The sequence below is a fragment of the Enhydra lutris genome, unplaced genomic scaffold (genome assembly GCF_002288905.1).
Source record: "Enhydra lutris kenyoni isolate GAN:26980312 unplaced genomic scaffold, ASM228890v2 scaffoldscaffold12, whole genome shotgun sequence".
In the NCBI taxonomy this organism is placed as follows: domain Eukaryota; kingdom Metazoa; phylum Chordata; class Mammalia; order Carnivora; family Mustelidae; genus Enhydra; species Enhydra lutris.
Genome location: NW_019154096.1, coordinates 76627114 through 76651000, shown reverse-complemented (window position 1 = coordinate 76651000; position 23887 = coordinate 76627114). Strand labels below are relative to the sequence as shown.

The 23887-nt window shown below is 54.1% G+C and overlaps 1 protein-coding gene across 2 annotated transcripts in view; it reads right to left on the bottom strand.

Annotated features, from left to right (window-relative positions):
* LOC111144775 (protein tyrosine phosphatase, receptor type E) overlaps positions 1-23887 on the bottom strand; it is a 152087-nt gene that overhangs the window by 41039 nt on the left and 87161 nt on the right. For both annotated transcript variants that reach the window (XM_022499223.1, XM_022499224.1), the window contains exon 3: positions 1150-1259. In XM_022499223.1, coding sequence (XP_022354931.1) covers positions 1150-1252 — 103 coding nt within the window. In that variant the 5' untranslated portion in view covers positions 1253-1259. The remainder of the gene's footprint in view (positions 1-1149; positions 1260-23887) is intronic.

Genomic DNA, 23887 nt, shown 5'->3' with positions numbered 1-23887 from the left:
GGCACTGCTACGACCTCCGTCTCACAGACAGGGACACTGAGGCACAAAGAGGTTCAGGGTCTTACTCCGGATCACTCGGCCAATGAGCGGCCAGCAGAGCTAGAACTGAACTCGGGCCACGTGTCTCGAGAGCCTTCGCTCTCACTGCCACTCCTCCTCCCGCCGCCGCCTCCTCTAACCTTTGCACGGCATGTATCTTATTTCATTGATGTAAAATTTACATACTACACACTCACCCGTTTTAAGCCTACGATTCAGTGATTTTCAGCTAATTCACAGATTTTTTTTCAGCATTCCAGAACATTCCCATCCACCTCTCGGCCACCTGGGGTCATTTGGTGTTTGACCCCAAGCCTGGCCCAGCATTCCTGTCCCTTCTCTGGCATCAGCTTCTCTATTCCGGGCATCTCCCTTCAATGGAGCCACACAACACGGGGTCTGGTGTCTGGCTTCTTCCACTGAGAGGGTTTCTGGGGTTCACCCATGTCTGTTCACTCTTTCCTACCCCTAACTTTAAAAATATGGGAAAGGCAGGAGAACAGAGCAATGAACCCCTGCGTGTCTGCCACCCACCTTTCTGATCAGGACTAGAAGGCTCTGTTGTTCCAGCCTCCCACCACCACCTGCTCCCCATTTGCTCTTTCTCGAGTCGCTCCTGGACCTCACAAGGACGTCAACATGCCTCTCTAAAATGTAAGGGCTCTTCTTCCAAAAGTATAATCTAACCACTATACCAGTATCTTGCCCAAGAATCTTAATGCTAACTTCTCAACTGCAGCAATGGTCATGTCAGTGGGTCAGTATCCCCTGTGGACTCATCACTGTTCCTTCAGGCTTGTTTCAATCAGATCCCTAGGAGTGGGGTTCAGGAACAGTCACTGCTGCTCTCTCGCCGCCCACCAGAGCTGACACCAACCATCAGCACAGGGTCGTGTTTGCTGCCCCCGGACCGTAATTTGTTCTGCTCCAATTCCGCACAACTGGCCTGTCTGGCCAGCTGGTGTGGACGGAGTGACGTGAGAGATGCTCTGCTCGCTGAGGAAGTCAGCTGCACCCTGCGTCTCCTCCCTCAGCCATGTCATCCCAGTCCGAGAGCCTACCTGGAGGGGCAGGGGAGGGCCAAGGAGGGGCATGCGGCCGGGGTCTCACCTGAGCTTGTCGAGGTCCAGTTGCTGGTGGTCTCGTTGCCCTTGAGAGCCCTGGCGAGCGGCAAGCTAACACTGGCCAGCAGGAGCGGACAGAAGGGCTCCATGGCAAATCTGCAGGAAGCAGGGACAGCCTCAGAGGTGCCCCCCACCCGTCTTGGGTGGCCGGGCCCCCCGCTGAGAAGGGCCACTCATGGAGGACAGGGCGGACTGGGGACAGGATGCCGGTGGGCGTGCTCTGGAGCACTGGGTTGGGAGGCGGGTCTGGGGACACTCCCAGCGCGGTTTACTCCTGCACTAGGGAAGTGATCTCACCTTGGGACGAGAAAAGCTAGTAACTCCAAGAGCTGTTCCCACATCAGAAAAGCACGTGCAGTTCAGGTTAATTTTCTTTCTTTTTACTTTTTAAAAGATTTTATTCACCCATTTGTTTATATCCAGACAGAGAGACAGAGAGGCAGGGGGAGCAGCAGAGGGAGAGGGAGAAGCAGGCTCCCCGCTGAGCAGGGAGCCCGATGCAGGACTTGATCCTAAGACCCTGGGATCATCACCTGAGCTGAAGGCAGACACTTAACAACTGAGCCACCCAGGTGCCCCAATTCCCTTTCTTGTGTGTTTGTCTGGTTTTGCAGGGAGAGGGGAAGTGAACAAGGATGCGGAGGTGTCCAGGAAGGGTAAAGTTTGAAAATACCAGATCAGTGATTCTGAAAGGCCGCTTCACGGAGCCTCAGCGAGGCCCTTTACCCACATACCCACAGCTTCTGGATTGCCACATGGAATGATCTGTTCAATATTTCGGGTACATTCTATGGTGTCTGCTGTGACATGGGTGTAGCATTTCTATTCTGCATCACGACAGCCCAGAGAAGAGCACCCCCCTTGGGAAGAACTGCGGGCTTGGGAACTGCGGGCAGGTGGTCATAGGGGTGGGGGGGCTTGGAAGCGGGGAGGCCCCCCTGCACAGAGTCCACCTCTGCTGTCCCCCTGGCCGCAACCACAACCCGTACCCCCGGCCCTTATTCTGAGTGCAGGTCTTTCCCACACTCTGGAGCCTGATGGAGCCTCCAAAGGCCAGCCCGTCCCCCCGGGCCTGAGATGTTAACAGTGAGAATGGGGATGGGCCGGCCTGCCTGGTCAGTGTTCCTTCGAGCCCTGTACTTCCTACCACTCTCCTGAACTCCACGCGTGCCTCCAGGAACACGGCCTTGCCTCCCGTCTGAGACCCCAGGTGAGGCAGAGGAAAGACCCCTTGTCCGCCAGGAGGGGCCACCATCAGTTCCTTTCTGATGGAGTCATGTGGGCACGCTGGGGACGGAGGTCAGTCTTTATTGGGTGGGTGGCTAATGCGATGAGGTTCAACACAGGAAAATGTTCTTTTACCCAGACCTGTAAGGCCCACCTCAGATCTCCACTTGGTGCCCCATTTTTCCAAAATAGCCTTGGATCCTGAGGAAATGTGGCATCGACCTCCTGGTGGTGGAGAGGGAGACTGGCCCCCAGAGAAGGGGCACGGCCACTGGAGCCGAGGGAGACCTTGCAGTGGTGATGGTGATGCGGTAGGTTGAGGGGTGGGCTCCCTCCTGGGCTCCCTCCATCCCGCACTCCCTACTCCACTCCATGGTCAGCCTGGTTGCCCGTCCGCTCACACAGGACTTTCCTGCAAAAGCCTTGCTGACGCAGACAAATGGACCGAGGCCCAGAAACACCGTCCCTTGTAATTAGAGGAGACATCTGAACGAGCGCAAAAAATCGTTGTCATGTTTCAGCTGAAACAGAACCATTTTGAGCTGCAATTATCCCGGGACGGTGACAGCCACAATCCATCCTTTCACCTCCTTCTTCTTGTTCCTTTACCAAATACATTTTAGACTTTTAAAGTGAGCCACACACATACACACGCACATGCACACACGCACACTACACGCACACATGCTTGTGTCCGGGGAGCACCTGCCAGCACCAGGCCCTTCGTCTAGGCACTGCTCTCACAGTAACCCCCCAGGACTGAGAAACTGACCCAACATCGGGGCAGAGGAGATGGAGGAGTCATGATTCGAACCCAGGACGGCCAGAGCCAAAAGCCCTCAAGCCCTGACGGGCAGCTGTGCACAGGCTGCATTAAACAGTCTGCTCCCGAACAGCGCTTTTACGTAACTGAATAAGCTGCAGAGTAATTGAGTAGGAAGCACCCACTGGTTTAATCCGACTCAGAGACGCAGACTTCCTAGGCGAAGCGTATTTTCTTGTTACGTGCATTCATTCAAAACCTTCCTCTCCAAATGTCCCACGACCTAAGAGAACGCTGACATTTGTGAGCCAGACAAAGACCATCTCATCACCCATCAGACCCCCCGGGGATCCGCCGCATCTCCTGGGTCCGCAGGTGATTTGGCCACTATGGCCAGCAGAGGGCACTAAACCAAGCCCCAGGAGTCCCCTAATTGCGGCATTGTATTTCCAGACGGGTGACAACGTTCCTGTCCCTGGCTCTTCACCCTCAAAGGGTTTGTGCAAGCTACCAATAAGCACAGACACGAGTCCACGCAAAAGTAATCCTGGAAACAGTAGTTAAATCCATAGTGAATTTTAAGGATTTGTATTGAATCTACCAAAAGTGAAGTATTCTGGACATTTCCATGCTGGGTCTCAGAACTGAGATTATCACAGTAGCCTGCAACAAAGCAGCTTTACTTTGACTCCTATGGAAAGCCAACCAGCTATCGGTTTGATTAGGATCGCCTTTTTACTCCGTGTGGCGCCTTTCTAACACTCATTCTTGGGCAAGCGCACAGCAGCTTCGCGAGCTGGAAGGACGCGCGGCAAAGCAGCCACCCAGCAGCCGCACTGCTCTGGAGACGAGTGTCCACGGTGCCGAGCTAGAAGGGGACGAGGCGATGATTCAGTTCGCCCAGGACCGAGTCCAGAAGGCCCTTGAGTGTCATGTTCAAGAGTTTAATTTGGTGCTATGGTCTCCTTTTCCATCAACAACCTGTCTTATCAGAACCGCTTTAGTGCATGACAAAACAACGCTGATTCCTGGGCCCAACTCCAGATGCAAAGAAGCCAAATATAGGGCAAGCGACAGGTTTTGTATGGACTGCGGCTGACAACCTCGGCTGTGAGCTGTCGCTGGAGTTTCCAGAGGGAGTGCTGGGAACCGGTCAGGAGCCACCACAGACCCGGCATTAGGCTTTCCTGCCCCAGAACGGCTGGGGGCACGGGCATCCCCTGGGACCTTGCTAGGGAGGCAGCCTCTCAGGAACCACCGGACCCCCCACATTTTCACCAGACCCCTGCATGCTTCCCATGCACATGCAATCTGACACACACCGGCTCCGCAGCAGAGAAAGGTCTGGACTAAGCCAGGACAATGGGAATGACAGGAAGGGAGGGATTTGAAAGGGGTTCAAAGGCAGAATCTGTAGGAACGGTGTTCACCTGGACGTGGTGATGAGTAAGGGCATCAGAGGTACTGGGATTTCCATCTTGAGAAATCCCAGGGGATCACTCATTAGCTGACATCGGGGGAATGGGGTCCCCGGTTTAGGGATAGAGATGATTTGGGCTCGGTATAAAACGATAATACAAGCTCCAATTTACTGAGCTCCTATAAAGTGTGACAAGCCGTCTGAGGCTCCGTGGTAAGCTACCTCCCCAGTCCTCACGGCCATCCTATGACGAACATCCTGCTGTCCTCAGAGGTGGCCTGTTGCATCTCGGGGTTCTGGAGCATTCTAGTGGAGAGTGCCAACAGGAATCACACTCAGGGCCTAGGGCTCGGCTGGAGCTGGTGCTGAAGACTCAGGGTGTGGGTGAGTTCACTGGGGGTGTGTGGAGGGGCAGAGCTGAGGTGGCGGTGCAGCACCGAAGGAGGCCAGTGCACTTGGGGACCGGGGAAGAGGACCCAGGCTGAGAGTCTGCAAAATGACAGCCTGGAGACAGGAGGACAGGAGGCTGGTGCAGGGAGAGACCCCAAGGCAGGGCAGGGACTCTCCTCACCCCTGTCCACTCCCCCCAGCCCTTGCTCACATGCTCTGCCCAGTGAGGCGCCCTTTCATCCGGGATACACCGATTTGTTTGAACCCATCTGGGTGCTGCATTTCCCACCGAGACCTTGAGCCTCCCGAGGACAGGGGCCGTCTCCCGCCACATCCAAGCTGGCCTTCCCAGCTGATTGGGGACTGCCGGGTTTGGAGGGTGTGGAGCAGACCCTGAGCCGGTGTCTTTGGGGAGGGGCCGCCCGGCTGACCCCTCCTGTCCCAAGGGATGGAAAGGCGCGCTGGGTTTCTGGAGCAGATCGTGCCAGACTGCCCCCCTGCAACTCAAGCCCACAAGGTGCGGCTGAAACGCCAGGTTCTTCGATCTCACTCACAAAAGAGACTCAGCTCCTCCACAAAGGAACAGACATAAAGATTTGCTCCAGCTTTGAGCAGAGCCCCCGGGATGGGCCACGTGCAATTTCTCATCCAAAACAGGACTCTTGAGTGCGAACAAGAGGCTGAAATAGTTTAAGTCATGTGCTTTCCCACAAGACTTCATTATTGGTCAGCAGTTGCTTTTACTAAAATGGGAACCCACTAAGTAGCTTTATTCGAAAACTATTTTTAAAAAATTAAAAAAGAAAAAAACAACCTTCCTAGAAAATAAAACTATCAGGGCACATTAAAGCAATATTTTTTAATAAAACAACCCCTTTTTAAATTGGTTATATGAAAATAAAATGAGGACACGAACAGAATACCTATTCGCAGTCCATATTCACCTGCTTCAATCAGTATCTTAGCCTTGTCTATTCTTAATATGTTTCACTTCTAATATATTTTCCGATATCCTTCCTATTTAAACATTTTCACAAAATCGTCTCAGAGTTTTCCAAATGAGTATCTTGTGATCTCTCGTTTCATTTGCTTTATCCCTTTTTGGCTTTTACAGGAAAAGATTATAATGTCTTCCTGTTCCCAACCTATGTTTTCAATAGTCGTAGTTCTTCCGAAGTTTAAATCGTTGAGAGTTTTTTTTGTTTCTCCCCTTTTTTTTTTTTTGTGGTGGTATTTTTTGCTGCTCTGTTGAATACTTTTATTCAACTAATTAAGAACAAAACGCAACCAACACGTAGGGCCTTGTTTACAGAAAAGTTCACCATCTCTGTAGGACACTTGGGTTGATTCATAGAGCAAGTTTTTGGAAGGCCCCAACACTCCATAATCTGACGAGCAGAGAAGAGAACATGTACACTCCCAAGTTGAAGTATTTTTAAAAACTCAACATCAGCTTCATTATGTAAATGTGTAGTTCTGTTGCTCAGTATGCGGAACTGTTGGTAAAATCTGACATCCATGGCTTCTATTTTAACTGACAGAATATTTAGTTGGTGCGTGGGCACAATTAAAAATGATCTGTGCGTCTCCATCAGCTTTAAGTGTGATGCGTTGACCACAAACACTGAGCTCCGCGAACATGTCTGCATTTACGTTATCCCAGAAAACAGACAGCCACAGCGTCGGGGCGGAATTCTTCCATTGCATTTCCGGGGACATCAGCAATCACTCCAAGAGCTCACCTTTCACAGAAGGAGCCTCCCAATTATGGCTGGATTCCATGAAATGGATGAAAAACAGCAGAACCAGTCTTGGAATCATCTCCTTTCCTGTTGGAAACATCACGGCTTGAAAAGGACACAGACCTACAGCATCATTGGGCCGTTTGTGAAATGCACCTGCTCTCGGGAGCACAAGCAGCTGTGAACCTCACCTCCTGTAAATGCTCAAGGAGAGCTGGACTGGATACTGAGCAGGGATCACTACAGACAGTCATTTGATCTAAATGAACGGTCGCGCTTCGCAGAGCTCCTGGAGAGCTCAATCCCAGAACCCTGAGATCATGACCTGAGCCGAAATCCAGAGCCTGCCGCTCACTGGCTGGGCCATCCAGGCGCCTCCGCACGCTTTCTCACTTTCTTTTCTAACCACGGCGCATCACTGAAACGGAAGTGTTGGCCCCACCGTGCTCGGGAAAGGTGGCGAAACAGTGCAGAGCACAGGGGTTCCTCTTTCAGATGTGATTGCCCGTAAACAGAGGCAATCCCTGCCCGTGGCTCTCTTGCCCTCATACGAGACCATGGAGAAGCTGGGGGAGCAGAGCGGACGGGCCACCAAGCCCTTCCTGGACTCCTTCACTGCAGCTTTTCACAACTAAAATTCTCATTTTTAATTACAGTGAGATGAAAACTATGGAAGAAACGTGAAAATGGATAGGATGCAGGGACAAGAAGCAAAAACACCCGTGCGGGTCACAGAGAGAGGTAACGACAGCCCCGGAGGGAACTGGGAAGGCACATGGACAGAACACGGTAGGGTGTCGGGAATGGAGCGTGAGCTCTCTGGGACTGCCATTGTCCGAGGCCAATGTCATCAGTACGAGCTTCTGGTCTTCCTTCTCTCGCCAAAATACACCTTGGGGGTCACCCTATCTAATCTCCTCCGAAGGTTCACAGCTGAGCCACGTAGAGAGCACAGTCACGCTCACATCTGACCAATGGCTTGCCACCCTTCCCCCATCTGACTCACAGCCACAGGTCCTCCATGTTCCCCAAAGGCCTGTTCACCCAACACTCAGAAGAGATGCATTTTATCAGAGGACCACCGGACTGACCCCTCAGGAAAGTCCATATGGAGACGGAAGCCCTTGCCCAAAGTCCCTGAGCAGGAAAACAAGACATAAGCCCCAACCGTCTACCCTTCAGACCCAGCAATAGTGGGGTAAAAGGTAATGATAAATGTTGGAACCGCACAGCCCCTTCCCCACCCGTCCCTAGGAACAGGCACCCAGCACAGAGGGTCACCGCCTCCACTGACCCTCCTCTTGGCAGTATGGATGATGGCAGAGACATTGGTCAACTCCGGGGGTAGGGCAGCCCCCCTCTCTGGGTGAGCCCTGGGCCATGCTTCTGCCACCCACCTTGGGTGATGCAGGGGGACTAGACTTTCATGGCTGGGTATACAGCAGATTTTTGATTTTAAAGAAACAAGTGGAACTGTAGACTTCAAGTATCTGCGGGTTTATTTGCTCATTCATTCATTCGGCGATATTTAGGAGACCTGACTGTTCGCCAAGAGACACGTGAACAAGACAAGCACCACCCTTGTTCCCCCAGAGCTTGCTTCCCGCCCGGAGAGATGAAAGAATCGGTCACCGTACAGCCGACCCACCACCTGCTCGAGCTGGAGGCAGGACAAGCCAGTCCAGAGGGGTCGAAAGGCTGCCTAGGGTGAAGAGGTCTCTTCTCAAGGCAGTGGCCGACCGGTCCAGGGGAGAGGAAGAGGGAGAGGGAGGGGCAGCTAGAGCTAGGGGGCTCTGGGGGGAACACAGCGGCTCCAGGAAGCCCCGGAGCCTACACATGGGCCCAGAGATGCCTAGTGTCTCCTGGCAGGGCTGATGATGGCAGTGTTTAAGGGTGGGGGCAGGGGAGAGAAGCTTCCCAGCAGGACTGCTCTGAAGCAGAAGCTAATGACACTGGGCAGAATTCTCCAGGCCCTAGGGCTTCTGGGGGCAGGAGCAGCTCTCAGGCCCGTCCATCTGGCACCGCGGAGACGCCCGATGAACATTCTTGAAGGAAATAGGTCATCAGGGGCTTTCACTGCAGATTTCTCTCCATCTCATCAGCCCATGTCAGGTTTCAAAGAGCCTGGGCCTCTGAGGCTGAAGGCCCAGCTGGGCTCAGTGTCTCTCTGACTCTGTCTCTGTCACCCTTGCTTCCCTCCTCCTCTCCTCTCCTCTCCTTAAGCCAATGAGAGCCTTTGCCAGAACACGTCCCCTCTCTGACCTTGTTTTCCGATTAGCAAAACAGAAGGACCCAGGGACAGTCAACCCGAGTCACCAGACTGAGCTGTTACAACCAATCGGCCCCACAGGCATCGCCGTGCCTCTGGGGAGCTCTGAACTCAGCACAGACGGTGGCCTCTCACTCTCTTCTGGGAGTAGCCAGAGCTGTGGGTGAGCCCGTTGTCTCCACCACAGAGCCCACTCTGCGGCCCCGTGGAGAATGTCTGCACCCATGTCTGCTCTGTCCCCTTCTGGGGAGGTTGGGTCTTTGGATGGTGGGTGTTGGGGGAGAGAAATGCCCTCTCCCCTTGAGGAAGGACAGTTTCAGAAATAATGGACACAGACCTTGGGGCTGGGCAGAGGCCCCGGGGCCACCTAGGAATGCAGGGGGTGGAGGCCAGCAGCCCCGAAAGCTCCAGCCCCCACCTGGTAGGGACCGCAGAGGCACCCAAGCTCAGAATGCCAGCTCAGCCCCAACTGGACACACGCTGTCTGCTCCCCATCCTCTGTTGAGAAGGCTCGTGACTCCCCTGGAGCATGTGTGTGATTCAACACATTTTTCGGTATTCAGAAATAGACTAGAGCTTCTGTTGGGATCTGGCATTATCCAGAAAGGAGACGCACAGGCCTTAAGTAGCACAACCCCCAGAGGGAAGTGCACCCGGAGGCTCTGGGCATCTCCCCTGGGGGGCCCCATCCATGTCCATCTTATCTGCAGGGACTGTGGTCAGGGACAGTGACCTAGGGCGCTCAGCACTCATGCTGGGTGGGACAGAGGTGCCGCCTGTTTCCAGATGCCCCGTGAGCCCAGCGACGTCTTGACTTTGGCGTCGGTGCCCACGCTGGGCTTGGCTCACAGCAGGTGCTCGGTCTGTGATGGTGGACAGTGATGTCCCGTGAGCCGTGGCCCCACCGTGTACTAGGAAAACTTAGTGTTTGGGGAACCACACGGCTCTGCCCCAGAGTAAGTCTCCAAGAGCCAGTGCTAAAGTGGGTCCCTGGTGTCCTCGGGGCTCCTCCCTCTGGCTCAGACACCAAGTCACTAGGCGGCTCCAGCCCAGGTGTCCTGTGACCCTTTGAATCAGCCGTCGCACAGCCACCTGGCCCGGCTCAGCATGAGCCCAAGAGTCACGGATGGAAAAGGCCAGGATTTTCTTTCTGCCTCGAGAATTTACCATCAACAGGGCTGTAGAGTAAGTAATCACAGGATGGCGGGGCTTTTAGGTCAGAAGGGAGAAAGGAGCAGAAGCCACTGTGATGAGGGCGGGAGGGAAGCCTGCGGGGCCGCTTGCGAGACCCAAGGAGAAATGGAGCAGGAGGGGCATTCAGGGAGCGCAGGCAGGTGACCCACACGTGGGCAGGATGGATGAGCTGGCGGCAGGCTCTCCAGGCCTCCCGTGGAGGGCTTCTTCCTGGAGCAGATCCCCACTCCTGGCCTGGGTTTGCTGCTCTGTGAAGGTGCCAGAAGCCGACAGCCAGAAACCCTGCCTTTCTGGCCCTGGTGTTCCAGTAGGCCACTTCGCCGTGGTGGGAGACAGGGCCAGGAGCAGAACCGGCCCCCGTCCCACTGGGCACTGGGGGTGGGCTTTGTCCAGCTGGACAGTGTCCAGCAGCCCGCAGAACCCTTCCCACATGTGGCAGCAGACGCAGAGCTGAGCTCACTGTGCGCCCTGCACCCCTCGCCCCCAATCTTTCCTGCGAATATGGGTCACAGTGACGTCCCGAGGCAGCTGGAGAAAGAAGACAGCGGACTGCTCCCAGTCTGGGCAGGCGGTGCTCAAATCCCCAGGCACGGCTGCCTGTGTGCCTCCCCCAAGAGCGGTCACCTTATGTCATGGAAACAGGAGGCAGGCACGGGGACACGAGATCCATTATCTACCTGCAGATGGGGATAGCTCCTCACTCCGCGGCTGAGCCTGAAACGGTGGCCAAGAATGTTCACCGCTCCTTTCTGGAAGGTTTGGAGGATAATGGACATGACAGCTTGGTGAAGTTCAGCATTCCTTGAGTCCAAGGATTCACATGGTCGCTGCCTCTGGTCTCCAGAGCAGAAGGAGCAGAAGCAGAAGCTCCCACGTTCCCCGCTGAAGCCTGGGCCGCTCCAAGGCCGCTGACTCTTCGGACACGTCCCTGCAAGCCAGGCCGCTCGGCCTCCGTGTTTCTGCCCAAACACAGCCCCTTAGCAGCCAGGTCTGCCTAACCGGCAGGGGTGGTGTTTCTGGTCCCAACTGGGGTCTCCTTCTGTTCCAGCCTTTCCAGGCTTTTTCAGTGAAAGGTGAGCTGAACGAGAGAGACCAGCCGTGGCCCCTCTTAGGTGGTCCCCGGCTGCTTTATAGACCCTGCAAGGGCGCTCCGTGCACCAAGAAATCCCGTGAGTGCAGACACGGAAAGGGCACCATACCTTCCCCAACGTCCCCACTGCCCACTTTATGGGGCGACCAAAATCAAGCCAGGCGCTACCCATACCTTTTCGCTTAGGCAGCACAGCAAAGGCCAGAAGACGGAGCCAAATCCTTTTGCTTACTGACACATCTCAAGAGCGGGAAGTCAGTTGACTTCAACGGGGATGATGACAAACGGGACCCCAATGTTCCCAGAAGACGGACAAGCCCTTCTTTGCACCCACAGGTCAGATATCTCCTCGACATCTGTGGGGGTTCAGGTGTGCACGGGGTGAATTCTGGGCCCCACGGATCCCTCCACCCAGCCGGCAGCCGAGAACAGACCATGCTTGGGAGATGGTCCCAGCAGGCCCTCGTGAGTGGACAAGCCCCATTGGCCCGCTGACTCCAGGCACAGACTGGGAAGGACAGCGCCAGTTTTCTCCAATCACGGCTAAAACCACAAGTCAAACACGTCCCGCCCCCAAGCACCGAGCTAAGCCCCCCATGCCCCCTCCTAACCCGTTGGCTCCCGGCAAATCTTCGAGGGACCAGGGACCCCGGTGAGCCTTGGGGGCCTTGCCTACGGACACTTAGCTGTTTCCCATAAAAGCAAGGCGCCATCACTCACAGGGCAACTATCATTTTGTTATACGCTGGGGAAGAACGGAATCTCAAAGAACAAAGACGTGTTTTCACAGTAAAGGAGGGACAAATCTAGAACTTGCCCGAGCTTCGGGTGTGAACACACTTACATGAACGGAAGGTCCAGATAATAATAGTAAACGCCCTCAAGCAGGCCAACGTGCAGCCTCGGCATGTTCCAGATGCATCCGTCATGATCCTGCCTTTCTGGGGAAGGTTTTGCTTGTTGGAAAAGGTACAAAGGGCATGCTTTTTATCTGAGTTGGGGAAGGCTGGAACTTAATTGCTTTTGAACAAAGATAATTACAAACCTCTAAATGTGGAACCACTGAAACATTATTAAGAGGAGATGGGCAGAGAAGTCCACCTGTTAAGAGAGAACATGAAAAAAAACAAACCCACATGCAGAAATGACAAGGAGACGCGGAGCTGCTGGCCCGTCCATGCCCTGCCCTGCTCTGGCTGACCATCCCCCAGCAGAGGCCTACACCCCCCTATGCCCTCCAGAGGCCCCTTGTGTGTCTCCTCCCCTGAGAGACAGCTACTCAGAGAGGCAGGGGCCACCTTGGCCTTGACAGACGAGGACAGGGAAGCCAGTGACATTGAGGTGCCTGCCCACCATGCCCAGACTCTCAGGACAGAGAGCACTGGCTCTTTTTGTAGACTGAGGCACATCCCGGGCTCTGCAGGGGTGAGACCACACAGCTCCCCACTAGTCACACACACAGAGTCTGGTTGGGGACCCCTGGGGCACACAGAACCCTCAGGGTTCAGGAGCCTGAACTGTGAGCACATAGAATTGTATGGCTGTACCCGAAGTACTGGGCTGGGGTGACCAGTGGAAAGGAGTCAGGAATATATTTTGCTTCCTTCCCCAAATACCCTTGTCCCCTAGACCCCCAGAGACACAGACCAGGTGTGTCCAGAGATGGCTGAGGTCCCTGGGGAATACACAGCATGCCCTGGGGAAGGGGCCTGCCCAGGAGGCCAGGGGAGCTGTGGAGGCACAGAGCCCCCCGATTCCCTGCATCTGGTCCTGGGGAAACAGTCATCCAGGTCCCTGGGGACGGCGCTGCTCTCGGCCCACAGCGCCAGAGGAGACCTGGGAGGCAGGCCTTCGTAGGAGAAGGTGGCCGGGAGGTGGCATGAGGCCCCTGGGGCAGCTGCTGGCCCAGCCCAGGGAAAGGGTCTCAGCCCGAGCACGGCAGCAGGAGCCGAGATGCTGGGGGGCTTAGTGCTGTGTCTTCGCCCCAAGAACATCTCCACTTCCTCACGCACGCTGTGTCCCCCACTGGACCGCAGCGAGTCAGCCCCAGGCCCTGCGACCACCGGGTACTGGGCACATGGAAACTGGGCAGGACACACCAACGCAGGGACCATTCTGAGAACGCCCGGCCAGAGTTCCGTCCTCAGTTAGGAAACCAGGCACAGGGAATGAACCGACTTCCCAGAAAACTGCATTTTTGTTCTTGTTTTGCATTTTCTCTTACTATGCAAGCACCAAGGGGCAGTGTTTCTTAAAAGAGAGATGAGGAGATGGATATTGTTTTCACAAGTTGGTGCTAATCGCATTACACTGAAATCACTGGGCGCGACGCAGCCGTGACATAAACTAAGCACAGAGAGTCCACTAGGAGGTCTCGATGCGCCTTCCAAGCAGAGCGCGGGATTCAGTCGTTTCCAAACAGGCCGCCCTCCCTGGCTGCCCCTGCCTGCCCACAACCTTACCATGAGCCCCGCACAGGAGAGCTCCTTCTCCTCGGGTCACCGCGGGCTCGGGCCTCCAGCCTGGGTGGAATGCCCGCGCCCAAGAGAGCTGTTGGCCAAGCAGACCAAGAAGAGGAGAGTAAGGAGGGCTCTTTGGGTTCTTGATTTTGCTTTTCCTCCACGGGGCAGGATGAAAAGATGGTTTTGGAGGTGGAACTACTGGGCCTTCTTCTCCAAGTTCGTGAAGGACCTCCTGGGACCTTGCCTGCTTCTAGGCGCATCCCAGAGACAAGCCACAGAGAACCAGAGCTCCTGGAGGAGCCACAGGTGGTTCCTCGTGAGTAGACGGCTCTGGGAGGAGGCACTGCCCTCTTGGGGGAGGCAAGGAGACCTCACTGCCGACACTGGGCCAGGTTAGACGGTCCCGCAGTAATGGATAGGCTCATATTTTTAGGCTGTTAGTTCTCAACTCATTAGGAGAAAAAAAAAAAAAAAGGAAAGAGAAAGGCTCTTCAGCAAAGCTCATTACTCTTCCTGGGAATTGGGGGAAATAAAACCAGCTCATGAAATAGCATCTGAAAATGCACTTTGCCAGGTAAATGACAAAGAGCTATTTCTAGAAGACAACAGGACCGCCTGTTTTTAGGTGCAAAACGGTTTAAAGGCTCCCTAAGTCTGGTTTCAGGTTACCAAGATCAAAGGCCTCACAAGCAGAAGCAGCTCCTGGGGAGTCTGGATGTTTTCACAGCAGAATGGGAGTTCTCAGATACCTCAGGCTGGGTTTGAGGACTGCTCGAACTGAAATTAAAAGTCTCCGGAGATATCTTGTTTAGCAAGCTCAGTAGCACTGGACGTCGTGATTGGACGTGGATCTTTATCCACTCAATTTTCTGTTGTTTTTTTTTTCCCTGAACAAATGGGCAACTTGTTCTTTAAGACAGGACAGAGAGCACATGACATTTAATTTCGCCATTCTCTCTTGTCCCGGTGGTGTGTCACTCATGTCTTGTGTCCAGGAAGCTTCAGGGACTCCAAGCTTCAGGGAGCAGCATGCAGAACCCACGGGGTCTGCAGGGAAGCAGGGGCACGGGGGTGGGAGAGGGGGAGGGGGGCAGCCTGAGGAAGGTCTGTATTCACTTCCAGGTCCACCCGACTCCTCAGCTGACCCGTGTAATTTAGTCTCCATTCCAAAACAAGAATGGCGTGTTAAATGAGCAGCTACTTCTAGAAGAGAGAGCATAAAATGTAGGAGATCTGGGGCGCTTGGGTGGCTCAGTGGGTTAAAGCCTCTGCCTTCAGCTCAGGTCGTGATCTCAGGGTCCTGGGATCTAGACCCGCATCAGGCTTTCTGCTCAGCGGTGACCTTGCTTCCCCCTTCCCCTCTGCCTGGCTCTCTGCCTACTTGTGATCTCTCTCTCTCTGTCAAATAAATAAATAAAATATTTAAAAAAATGTAGGAGAACTGATTCTAAGTTCCACCTTTACCCTGATTCGACTGGTCTCCTGGAAACCCAAGTTACTAGATTAGAAAACAGAAAAACAGTTAGAAGCGGGCGGCTGAAGGTATGAGGTCTCAGTTTACTCTTCCACAGAGCAGGCCAGCAAGTATCTTTTGTAATGCCATCCCCAGATGGCCAGGGGCAGAACCTCCCTCCTTTATGGGAGGCTCAGAATCTGCAGAAGGCGTTTCCCTGAGCCAAGGAGGAGCTCCATCAAAGGAAGGGACAGAGAAGGCCAAGCAAAGCTTCCTCGCTGGGAGTCCGCTGACCCTCCCCGCTGATGCTGACAGAGTAACACAGCGGCAACTGGTCTTCAAAGAATCTAGAAAATCCTTTATGTTAAGGAGTAAAAGGTCCTTTATCGTTCATTTCTGTGCTTTATTACATTACACACTGCTAAAGGCCCATGGGCACATTTCTGGATTACATGCTGAAACTGATTTCATCAAAGAATTAAAAAAAAAAAAAAAAGACTCATACATATGCAAGAAAAATGTAAAGCCCCAGCAAATCACAACCTCTTCTGTACTCCTGGCCCACATGGGCTTCCTGCCGGTCCCTCCTGAACAGGGCCTTGGACCATCCTGAGGACAGGAGAGCCCTCTGCCTAGGCTACCAGCAAGGACTCTTTTTTTTTTTTTTTAAGATTTTATTTATTTATTTGACAGACAGAGATCACAAGTAGGCAGAGAGGGAGGCGGCGGTGGGGGTAGCAGGCTCCCCGCTGAGCAGAGACACCCCCCCCCAATGCCAAGTTCGATCCCAGGACCCTGAGATCATGACCTGAGCCTGAGGCAGACAGAGGCTTAACACTGAGCCCTCAGGGGCCCCACCAGCAAAGACTCTTAAGAATGCCCGCATGTCAGTAAGTCTGTTAAGGGACCATTTCAATTTCAATCTCCTATGGACCACACGCTAATTTGCATATTTCCAATTATGCAACTTGCCCTCTCGAAGATGAGTACAAAGAGAAGAGCTTATTCTGTAGGAATGAAGTCCTCCACCGCAGTAAAGACAAGAGAACCACAGATGCAAGGAAGCTTCTCAAGGGCACATTTTCACGAAGTCCAATGCCACGCTTGCCTTTAGTTCATCATCGAGCCCACTGACCACTCACCCGCCGTGAACGAAGAGGAAACTTACCAAGTTTCCACTGATGGGAGCAGAAAAGACAAGAATGCACTGCAGCTAGACTTTACGGAGACACTTTTTTCCATTGAAGAAAACCATCCCTCTTATTTTGAAACAAACAAATGAAGGAACCCTGGAAACCTGTAACTGGCAACTCTTTATTCCTGAAAACATTCCCATAAAGCCACCGCTGACGAAGGCTTCGCCGTCTCTTCTCAGACATTGTGGACCACGTCAGTGTGTCACCGTGGCTCATGAGCATCACAAACGAGCAGTGATTAATTTCTCTACACCTGTACCGGCCCGTAGACTGTCATTTCCTACACGATATAACGTCACTAAATTCCGTATTCAGTAAAAATTACCACCTCAGCAGTGACAAGACAGCTGTGTTCGGGAGAGTCTGCTGATTTTACCCAAACCAAATTATTAGAGAGTAGATGATAATTCAGAGGAGGGGGGGAAAGGCCCAGAGGACAGAAAGTTGATGTGAACAGGTAAAGTAAACAACAATTAATAGAAACCAAGGACGCTGCCCCTGATACATTATCAGTTCTTGTCACTTTTTCTATCAGAAATGGCCTCGGCCCTGGCGGAGGCCCTCCCAATTTTTCTGCAGCAAATCTGAACGGTGACCTTTCCTCCCGGGAAAGAGCTCAGCGGATTCCTCATTCTCTTCATGTTATATTTTAATTTTAACAGAGATACTCAGAGGCAACAGCCTGCCAAAGCACTGAGCCTGGAGGGGGGCCCTGGGGCGATGGTGGCTTCTTTCCATCCAGCTGTCATCTCCTGACCCTTGCTCACGTGGCTGTCCCAGGCAGATGCCAGCCTCGCTCACGCCGCTTCCCCGCCTAGCCCACGTCCAGGGCCCGGCACCTGCCACTGCTCAGGGAAGCCATGCTTTCTCCATGACAGTCCCCGGGCCTGGAGGTCTGGGCTGGGACCCACAGCTGGAGGTCTCTGCTCCATGAATCTTCTGTCTCCTCTTCCTTCTGAACTTGAATGTGGGCTCCCAGTGAGCTGAGATCAGCTCATGGCCTTGTACTTCTTGGAGGGGCCCTGCGGGCGGAGGGCAGAGTCTGTAGCAACACCCAGGAAGACTGCAGAGACGTATCAGAGCAAGACTTGGTGGAAGGCCACACCTGTGACTGGGAAGGCAGGAGAGCCTGGGGAGGAACAGGAGAGGTCCCGTGTACCTTCTCCAGGCAGGCCATGCATTGTCAAACTGTTAGACACCTCCTTTACTGGACCTGCATTTCACGGAAACCCCAAATAATGCACAGTAGAAAGGTGGTCCCAGGCACAGAGGCCTAGAGCAGTCAGGGCCACCCCACGTTCTCAGTCGGGCCTTGTGCAGGGAGCGGGTGCACCGGGTGCCCCCGGGGAGGGCAGGCCCTGCGGCCGGAGGGAGCTGGGCTGTAAGCATGGTGGGTTGAGACCTCCAGGGCTTCAGAATATGATCCGGACACCTTCAAGGTGGTAATCAGGTAAATATTATCAGACTTTCGTTTGACTTTCATCTGGGCTGTGTCAGTAAATAAATTTTTGCCGTCCTTCACAGGATCCATGAATGAACCGACACCTTCACCCCTGCCTCCAGGGCTGATGCCGAGGTGGGACGATAAACCAACGTCCTCCACCACCGTGGTGAGATCGTCTCGCTGCAACCTTGGGTTAATTTGTCTCAGCAAATCCGCCAATTGCTGGGGCACAGCGTTCTATCAGAGATCAATACCTAAATGCATATTCTAGAATCGTTCCTGAAAACTGCAGCTGGTTACACTGAAGTCAAGTCCTGGGAGAGGAACGCGCAGGCGACGTTGAAGTCGAATAAAGACGCTGAACCTTCACCCAAAAGTGACCTCGTGGGAAGGGAGCACTAAAAGACCCAGGAGGACACTGGGAACTCCAATACTCTTCTTTTCTCTTTTTTTTCTCCCCCAACAGCATTTTTAAAGGAGCCCGCGGAGCCCCGTCCTCTCCCTTGTGTCAGGCACCTATCTCGGGCTGCGGCAAGACTCTTGGGCACGACGCAACAGGAAGAGAGCTCCGTGTGCCTGGGGCCCTGACAGGAGAGGGCGAAGGAGCACGGAATGAAAGCGTGAACTCGGCTTTGCAGGCATCCCATCCTCGGGGAGGCTGACAGCAGTAGCCGGACCTTCTTACCAGTCCTCTGACTGTGCTACAATTCTGGAAACAGCCTACGTGCCTGAGCACCCACTCCCCAGGGGGAAGGATGGAGGTGGCCTGAGGACAGGAGATGTCCTGGGACCACACGTAGCTACAGGACAAGGTGCCAGCCAACCCCAGTGCTTCCGCTTCCGTTAGTGCCCGCCCGCCTCGGTTCGGTGCGCCTCTTTCCATCACGCGGGGTGTGCTCACACCGCAGAGGCTCAGGGATGTCCGAAACCCCACCCTTGCCTAGTGAGGTCACAGACTCCTTGGTGGCCAGCACAGGACGTGGGGAACGGACGGACGAACGGACGGACGTCCTCTGCCACTGGAGAGGCGAGGTCTGCTGGCGGGCACAAGGCTCTCCCGCTGCGTTCACTACAACTCCATGTGAAGAAAGACGGAGCACTTGCAGGGCTGAAATTCGGCTAACGCGGTCCTAGTGAAACCCAGGGTCCCCACTAAATTCCATCACTCCCTGGGGAGCCCATACTGAAACCTTCAGGATGGAGGAGAACAGTGGCAACTGTGATCTTTCTCCATCACTCGACCACACGCAGCTGGAAACTGAGGGCCTCAGCTGGGCAGACCTGGGGAGGGCTTGTGCGTCCCAGTGCAGCCAGCTCATGAGACTACAAAGCCAAATAGTTTGCTTTGGGGTATTTTATTTGGATACAAACACACACACACACACACATACATTTTTTAATATAAATGGAGGAGAGGATATATCCAGATTTATCTACTGATGCATGCTCTAAAACCTGAATACTGGGATGCCTGGGTGGCTCAGTCAGTTAAGCCACTGCCTTTGGCTCAGGTCATGCTCCCAGGGTCCTGGGATCAAGTCCCGCATCAGGCTCCTTGCTCATCGGGGAGGCTGCTTCTCTCTCCACCTCTGCCTGCCACTCTGCCTGCTTGTGCACTCGCTCTCTCTCGCTCTCTCTGACAAATAAATAAATAAATAAAATCTTAAAACCTGAATACTGAGCCAAGGTGACACTAGGCAGGTTGTTGTTTTGTTTTTTTATGCTAAAATGCCCTTAAGTAGATTTCCGGTTATGATCAGCCAAACAGCAGAAATTTAGTGAAAAAACTGCTTCTATTTGTGGTCTGCTTACATATTTGAAACTGAGATCAAGAGATCCATCAGCAAAACCCAATCAGTGAGAAAATGGGTTACATTCATCAGCTAGAAATGGATTTACATTCCTGCCAGACGACGCAGCAGTCACACGCTTCCCGGTGTCTGAAGTTACGTCCCGACACGGCTCAAGTCCTGACCCCTCAGTGAGAAGGTCTGCCAGCAGCCATCAGTTACCCCTGCTTTGAGCTCAATCTCTCTGCCTCTCAGCCACACAGCTGCACCACCCTCAGCTCTTAGCAAAGCCTTTGGGGAGCCCCAGGGAAGGATCCGGATCCCCTGGGGAGGACTCTCGCCTTCGGACTTAACAAAGGTTCCCCCAGGGAGCATCACAAAAGGGACCTTCCATCCTCCCGGCACAGGTACAGGGCCTCGGGTCCTCCCAGGAGGCACACTGTGTGCTCTACATCCCTGAAAGGACCCCAGCCTGGCACCCCTTCCAATGCCCACCTCAACTCACCAATCTGGCTTTGGTCTGAGACCCCAGGAGGCACCTTGGGGACAACCCCAGAGCACACGGTGGATACTCAGGAATGTTTGGGGGACAAATTACTAGATGAATGAATGAATGAATGGGCTGGGCTTAAGCGGGACACACAATCAAAGAACCACAGAATGGCAAACCCAAGCCCAGGCTAATACTCCTGGTGTCACATCTGCCACCTGGAGGCAAATCCCATACCTGGGCATTATGGTATCTTGGAGAAACAAGAAAAACCTGGACCGGGTCTGGCCCTAACCACTCCCTCCCCAGAGCTTCAGGCCCAGGAAGCCCAGCACAACATCTCTTTAACAGCATGGGCGTAGAGGCCGTCTGATCTCCAGTAAGTAGCAGAGCTGGGACTCGAGGCCAGATCTCCCAGATTCCGAAGGCCCTGTTTGAACCACTGCACAGTCCTGCCTGGGAGGTGGAGCCCAGGGACTGGGGAGATCCCTAGAGGCTGAGCTGAAATGCCTTAGCTCGGCACCTGTGAGAACCCTGGTTTTAAGGTGGTGTCTCCCCAGTGCAGCGCACACATCACAGAATCATTCTCTAGAAACCCACTAAAAATGCTGTGTGTATGTGTGTCTGTGTGAGACAGAGACAGAGGGAAAGGGACATAAGGGGGGAAATCCAGGGGGACTGGAGGTTGGGACAGCCTGCGGGCAGCACACCCCCAAGGCCAAGAGGCCTCCACTTCCCAGCTGTCTTGTTTTCTGATTTTAGTCATCTCCAGGGGGAGCACACGCCTGGAGGGCTGGTTAGGGGGCACTGGGCAGGGGCAGCTGGAGACTTAACCCCGGGGGGTTGGGGGTCCCAATCACAGAAGAACAAGAGGCTGTGGGGAGACTCCTCTTCTCCCGTCTGCCATCAAGGAGCTCACCTACTTGGCCTCCAGTCCTACTCAACTTCTGAGAACAGCAGAAACGCGCGCATCTCGGAGACCACCCGAGTGCAGATGCTGGCTGGGTCCCTGAGACCTGTTCTGATTGGACCTCGAGATGGAAAGTCCAAGAGCAAGAATGGCATGAGCTGGGAGACACTGGTGACTCCAGTGTGGCTTGGAGCTGGAAACCGCTGTGCTCACCGGTCCTCCTATTTGATGCCTGGAAGCCCCCGGAAGAGCCCTGAGCCCCCGGGAGCAGCGTCAGGTGGGCGGGATCGGAGTCTGCCCTCCAGCTGGGTTCACAGATGGGGCAGGATGGATCCCAGACATCACTCACACGTTCCCTACCCTAAAGCTCTGGTTACCTCTGGAATACACTACTGTCTCGGAAATCTCTGTAACCCTCTCAACCTGGATGGGGTGAGCGTGGAGGGCAGACACCAGGTGTCTCAAACGGCCATGTGGTGGGCATGAGGAGCCCACTAAGTTTTGTGCCAAATCTGCATGTGGGACTCTGCTGTAGTGACCTTTAAGCGTCCCAGGGGAAACGAAGAGCAGACCCCATTGCGCCTCGGGCCCCAGGGTGTCCCCCTGGACAGCTCCTGCAACTTTTAGAGTGATTTCCAACAAGGCTGAATTTCACCCCGTCTTCCTCTTCAGTAGCTTCTGCTGCCTGGAGGGTGAAGCCCAGACTCCTCGGTGGGCCAACTGGGGTGGCGGCCCCCCCCCCCCCCCTGTGCATGGTGCCCCCCCGCCCCTAGCAAACGCATACCAGGCTTCTCACCCTCTGTAGTCCGCTGTTCCCAGCTCTCAGTGTTTGCAACGCCCCTCCCACGGGCCCTGTGGGGCAAAGCCCCCTCCAGCCTTCATCTCTGGGACCCCAGCCACACTCTCCAGGAGCCTGTGTCCCCAGGTGATCTGGGCGCTTGGTACCCAGGCCACTTCCTCACTTGTCTGTCCCCCCAGCATCTGAGCTCCCTTGGCTCAGGCGTTTGGTGGGCAAACAGGAGGCGCTCAACCCGTATGCACGAATGTGTCTACCTTCCATTTTTCAGGTGTACGCCATCCTCTGCCCACATTTCCTAATCACTTCCAGAGTAAAGAAGGAAAAGGAAGGACCTCACGAAATGCCTGGCCATCCCAGTCCCACTGAGACCCCAGCTGGCACAGGCACCTTCTAGCAACAGGTCTACCCAGCGGAAGCTTCCAGCTGGGCCTGAACCAGGGGAGCACATTCCTCTGGAAGACCGAGTCACAGCCGTGAATTCAAACTAGTGCCACTGCAGGGACCACTGGGTGGGCCGTGACTTGGTGGGATGGGGGCCTGACTGCACACCTGCTCCGAGCCACACCACACAGACACCTGTTCCGGAGGAATGTGGTTCTCTGCCTGCTAACGGAGGGTCCCAGGGGCTCTAAGTGTGAAAGTTCACTGCAGCCCAGAGGTCGCAGATCAGAGCCTGCGGACCCAAGGCGACCCACAGACAGCCTGCGTTCAGCCCGTGATGTGTTTCAGAAGCTTTTCCTTTTTTGAAAGGTCTGATCCCCATACAGTCCACGCACACACTTGAAGCCGATGGTTGGGGCTTCTGACAAATGTCTGCCCCCCGTAACCCAGGCTGTAATGTCAGCCTACTCTCCCCCGACCCTGAGAGGCCGACACTGTTCTGATCCCCATCGGCGGAGATGATTAGCTCTGCCTGCTCTTGAACGTCATATAAATGGATCTGTACGGCGCGCACTCTTTTGTGTCTGGCTTCTTTGATTCAGCAGGTGTTGGAGGTTCACGCTCGTACCTGTGTCCCTTCCTTTCTATTGGGAAGAATTGTCCATGTGTGCCTGCCATGGTGGGCTTACCCGGTCTCCCCTGGACACCTGTTTGGGTCGTCCCCGTGTTTTGCTGTTATGAACCAAACCGCTCGGAGCTTGATTACAAGTCTTCTTGCGGACGCACAGTTCTCATTTATTTGGGGCTTAATTCTGTAAGCGGGACTGCCAAGTTCAAGGAGCGGGTGCACGCTTATCGTTTAAACGCTTTCTAAATAAGTTTGACATATTTAAAAAGAGGGGGGCATCTGCATAAAGGCTGGAGAGCTGGCTTTCCCAGGTCCAGTCTGCATCTGGGTGTGGCCGCAGGGCCCTCGGTATGAGCCTGGATGTGCAGAGCCGCGTGTCCCCCCTCGGCCCCAGTCCCCGCTGGGTCACCCCCACCCCCCACTCCTTCATCACACAGCCCCGGTCCTCGGATTCCAAGTGGGCTCCCATCACCGCCTCCCTCACTCAGGACTCCAACAGAGGGTGCTGACGGGGGGTGGGGGAAGGGCATAGGGAAGCCAGGGGGACCCCTGAATGTCCTCTGGTCTCAAAGCAAGAAATTTTACTAATTCCAAGTGAAATCTCTCTTCTCAGGTCACCACTGTCCATAGTTGTGGGAAGACTTTAATTTGGTTCACTTTTCCTTAATATGCCACGTATACACGGTTTTTAATCTTCTTTTATTAAAAGTAAATCCACCGTCATCACTCCAGTCTCTTGTGTCCATATCTAATTAGGGCAGAAGCTTGGCCCAGCCCAGCAGGGTGTGTCGCTGTCCCTCAAGAAGAACCAACTTCAAAGAACAGCCCCCATCTTCAGAGGAATGTTAACTGGGCTAAATAATGAGCATGGATTCTTTACAACCACACCTCTGGTTATGCGGGAGAAAATTCTGCCCACAAATTGCAACTAAGAAAAGAACTCTCTACGTTTTATACCTCAATGAAGCTGCTTCAGCATCTCCTTGGACACCCCAGCCACGAGATGGATACACAGTCCCATTTGTGTCTGGAGGGGACCTGAGGACCAGGGTCACGTTTCCTGGCTACATGTGAGG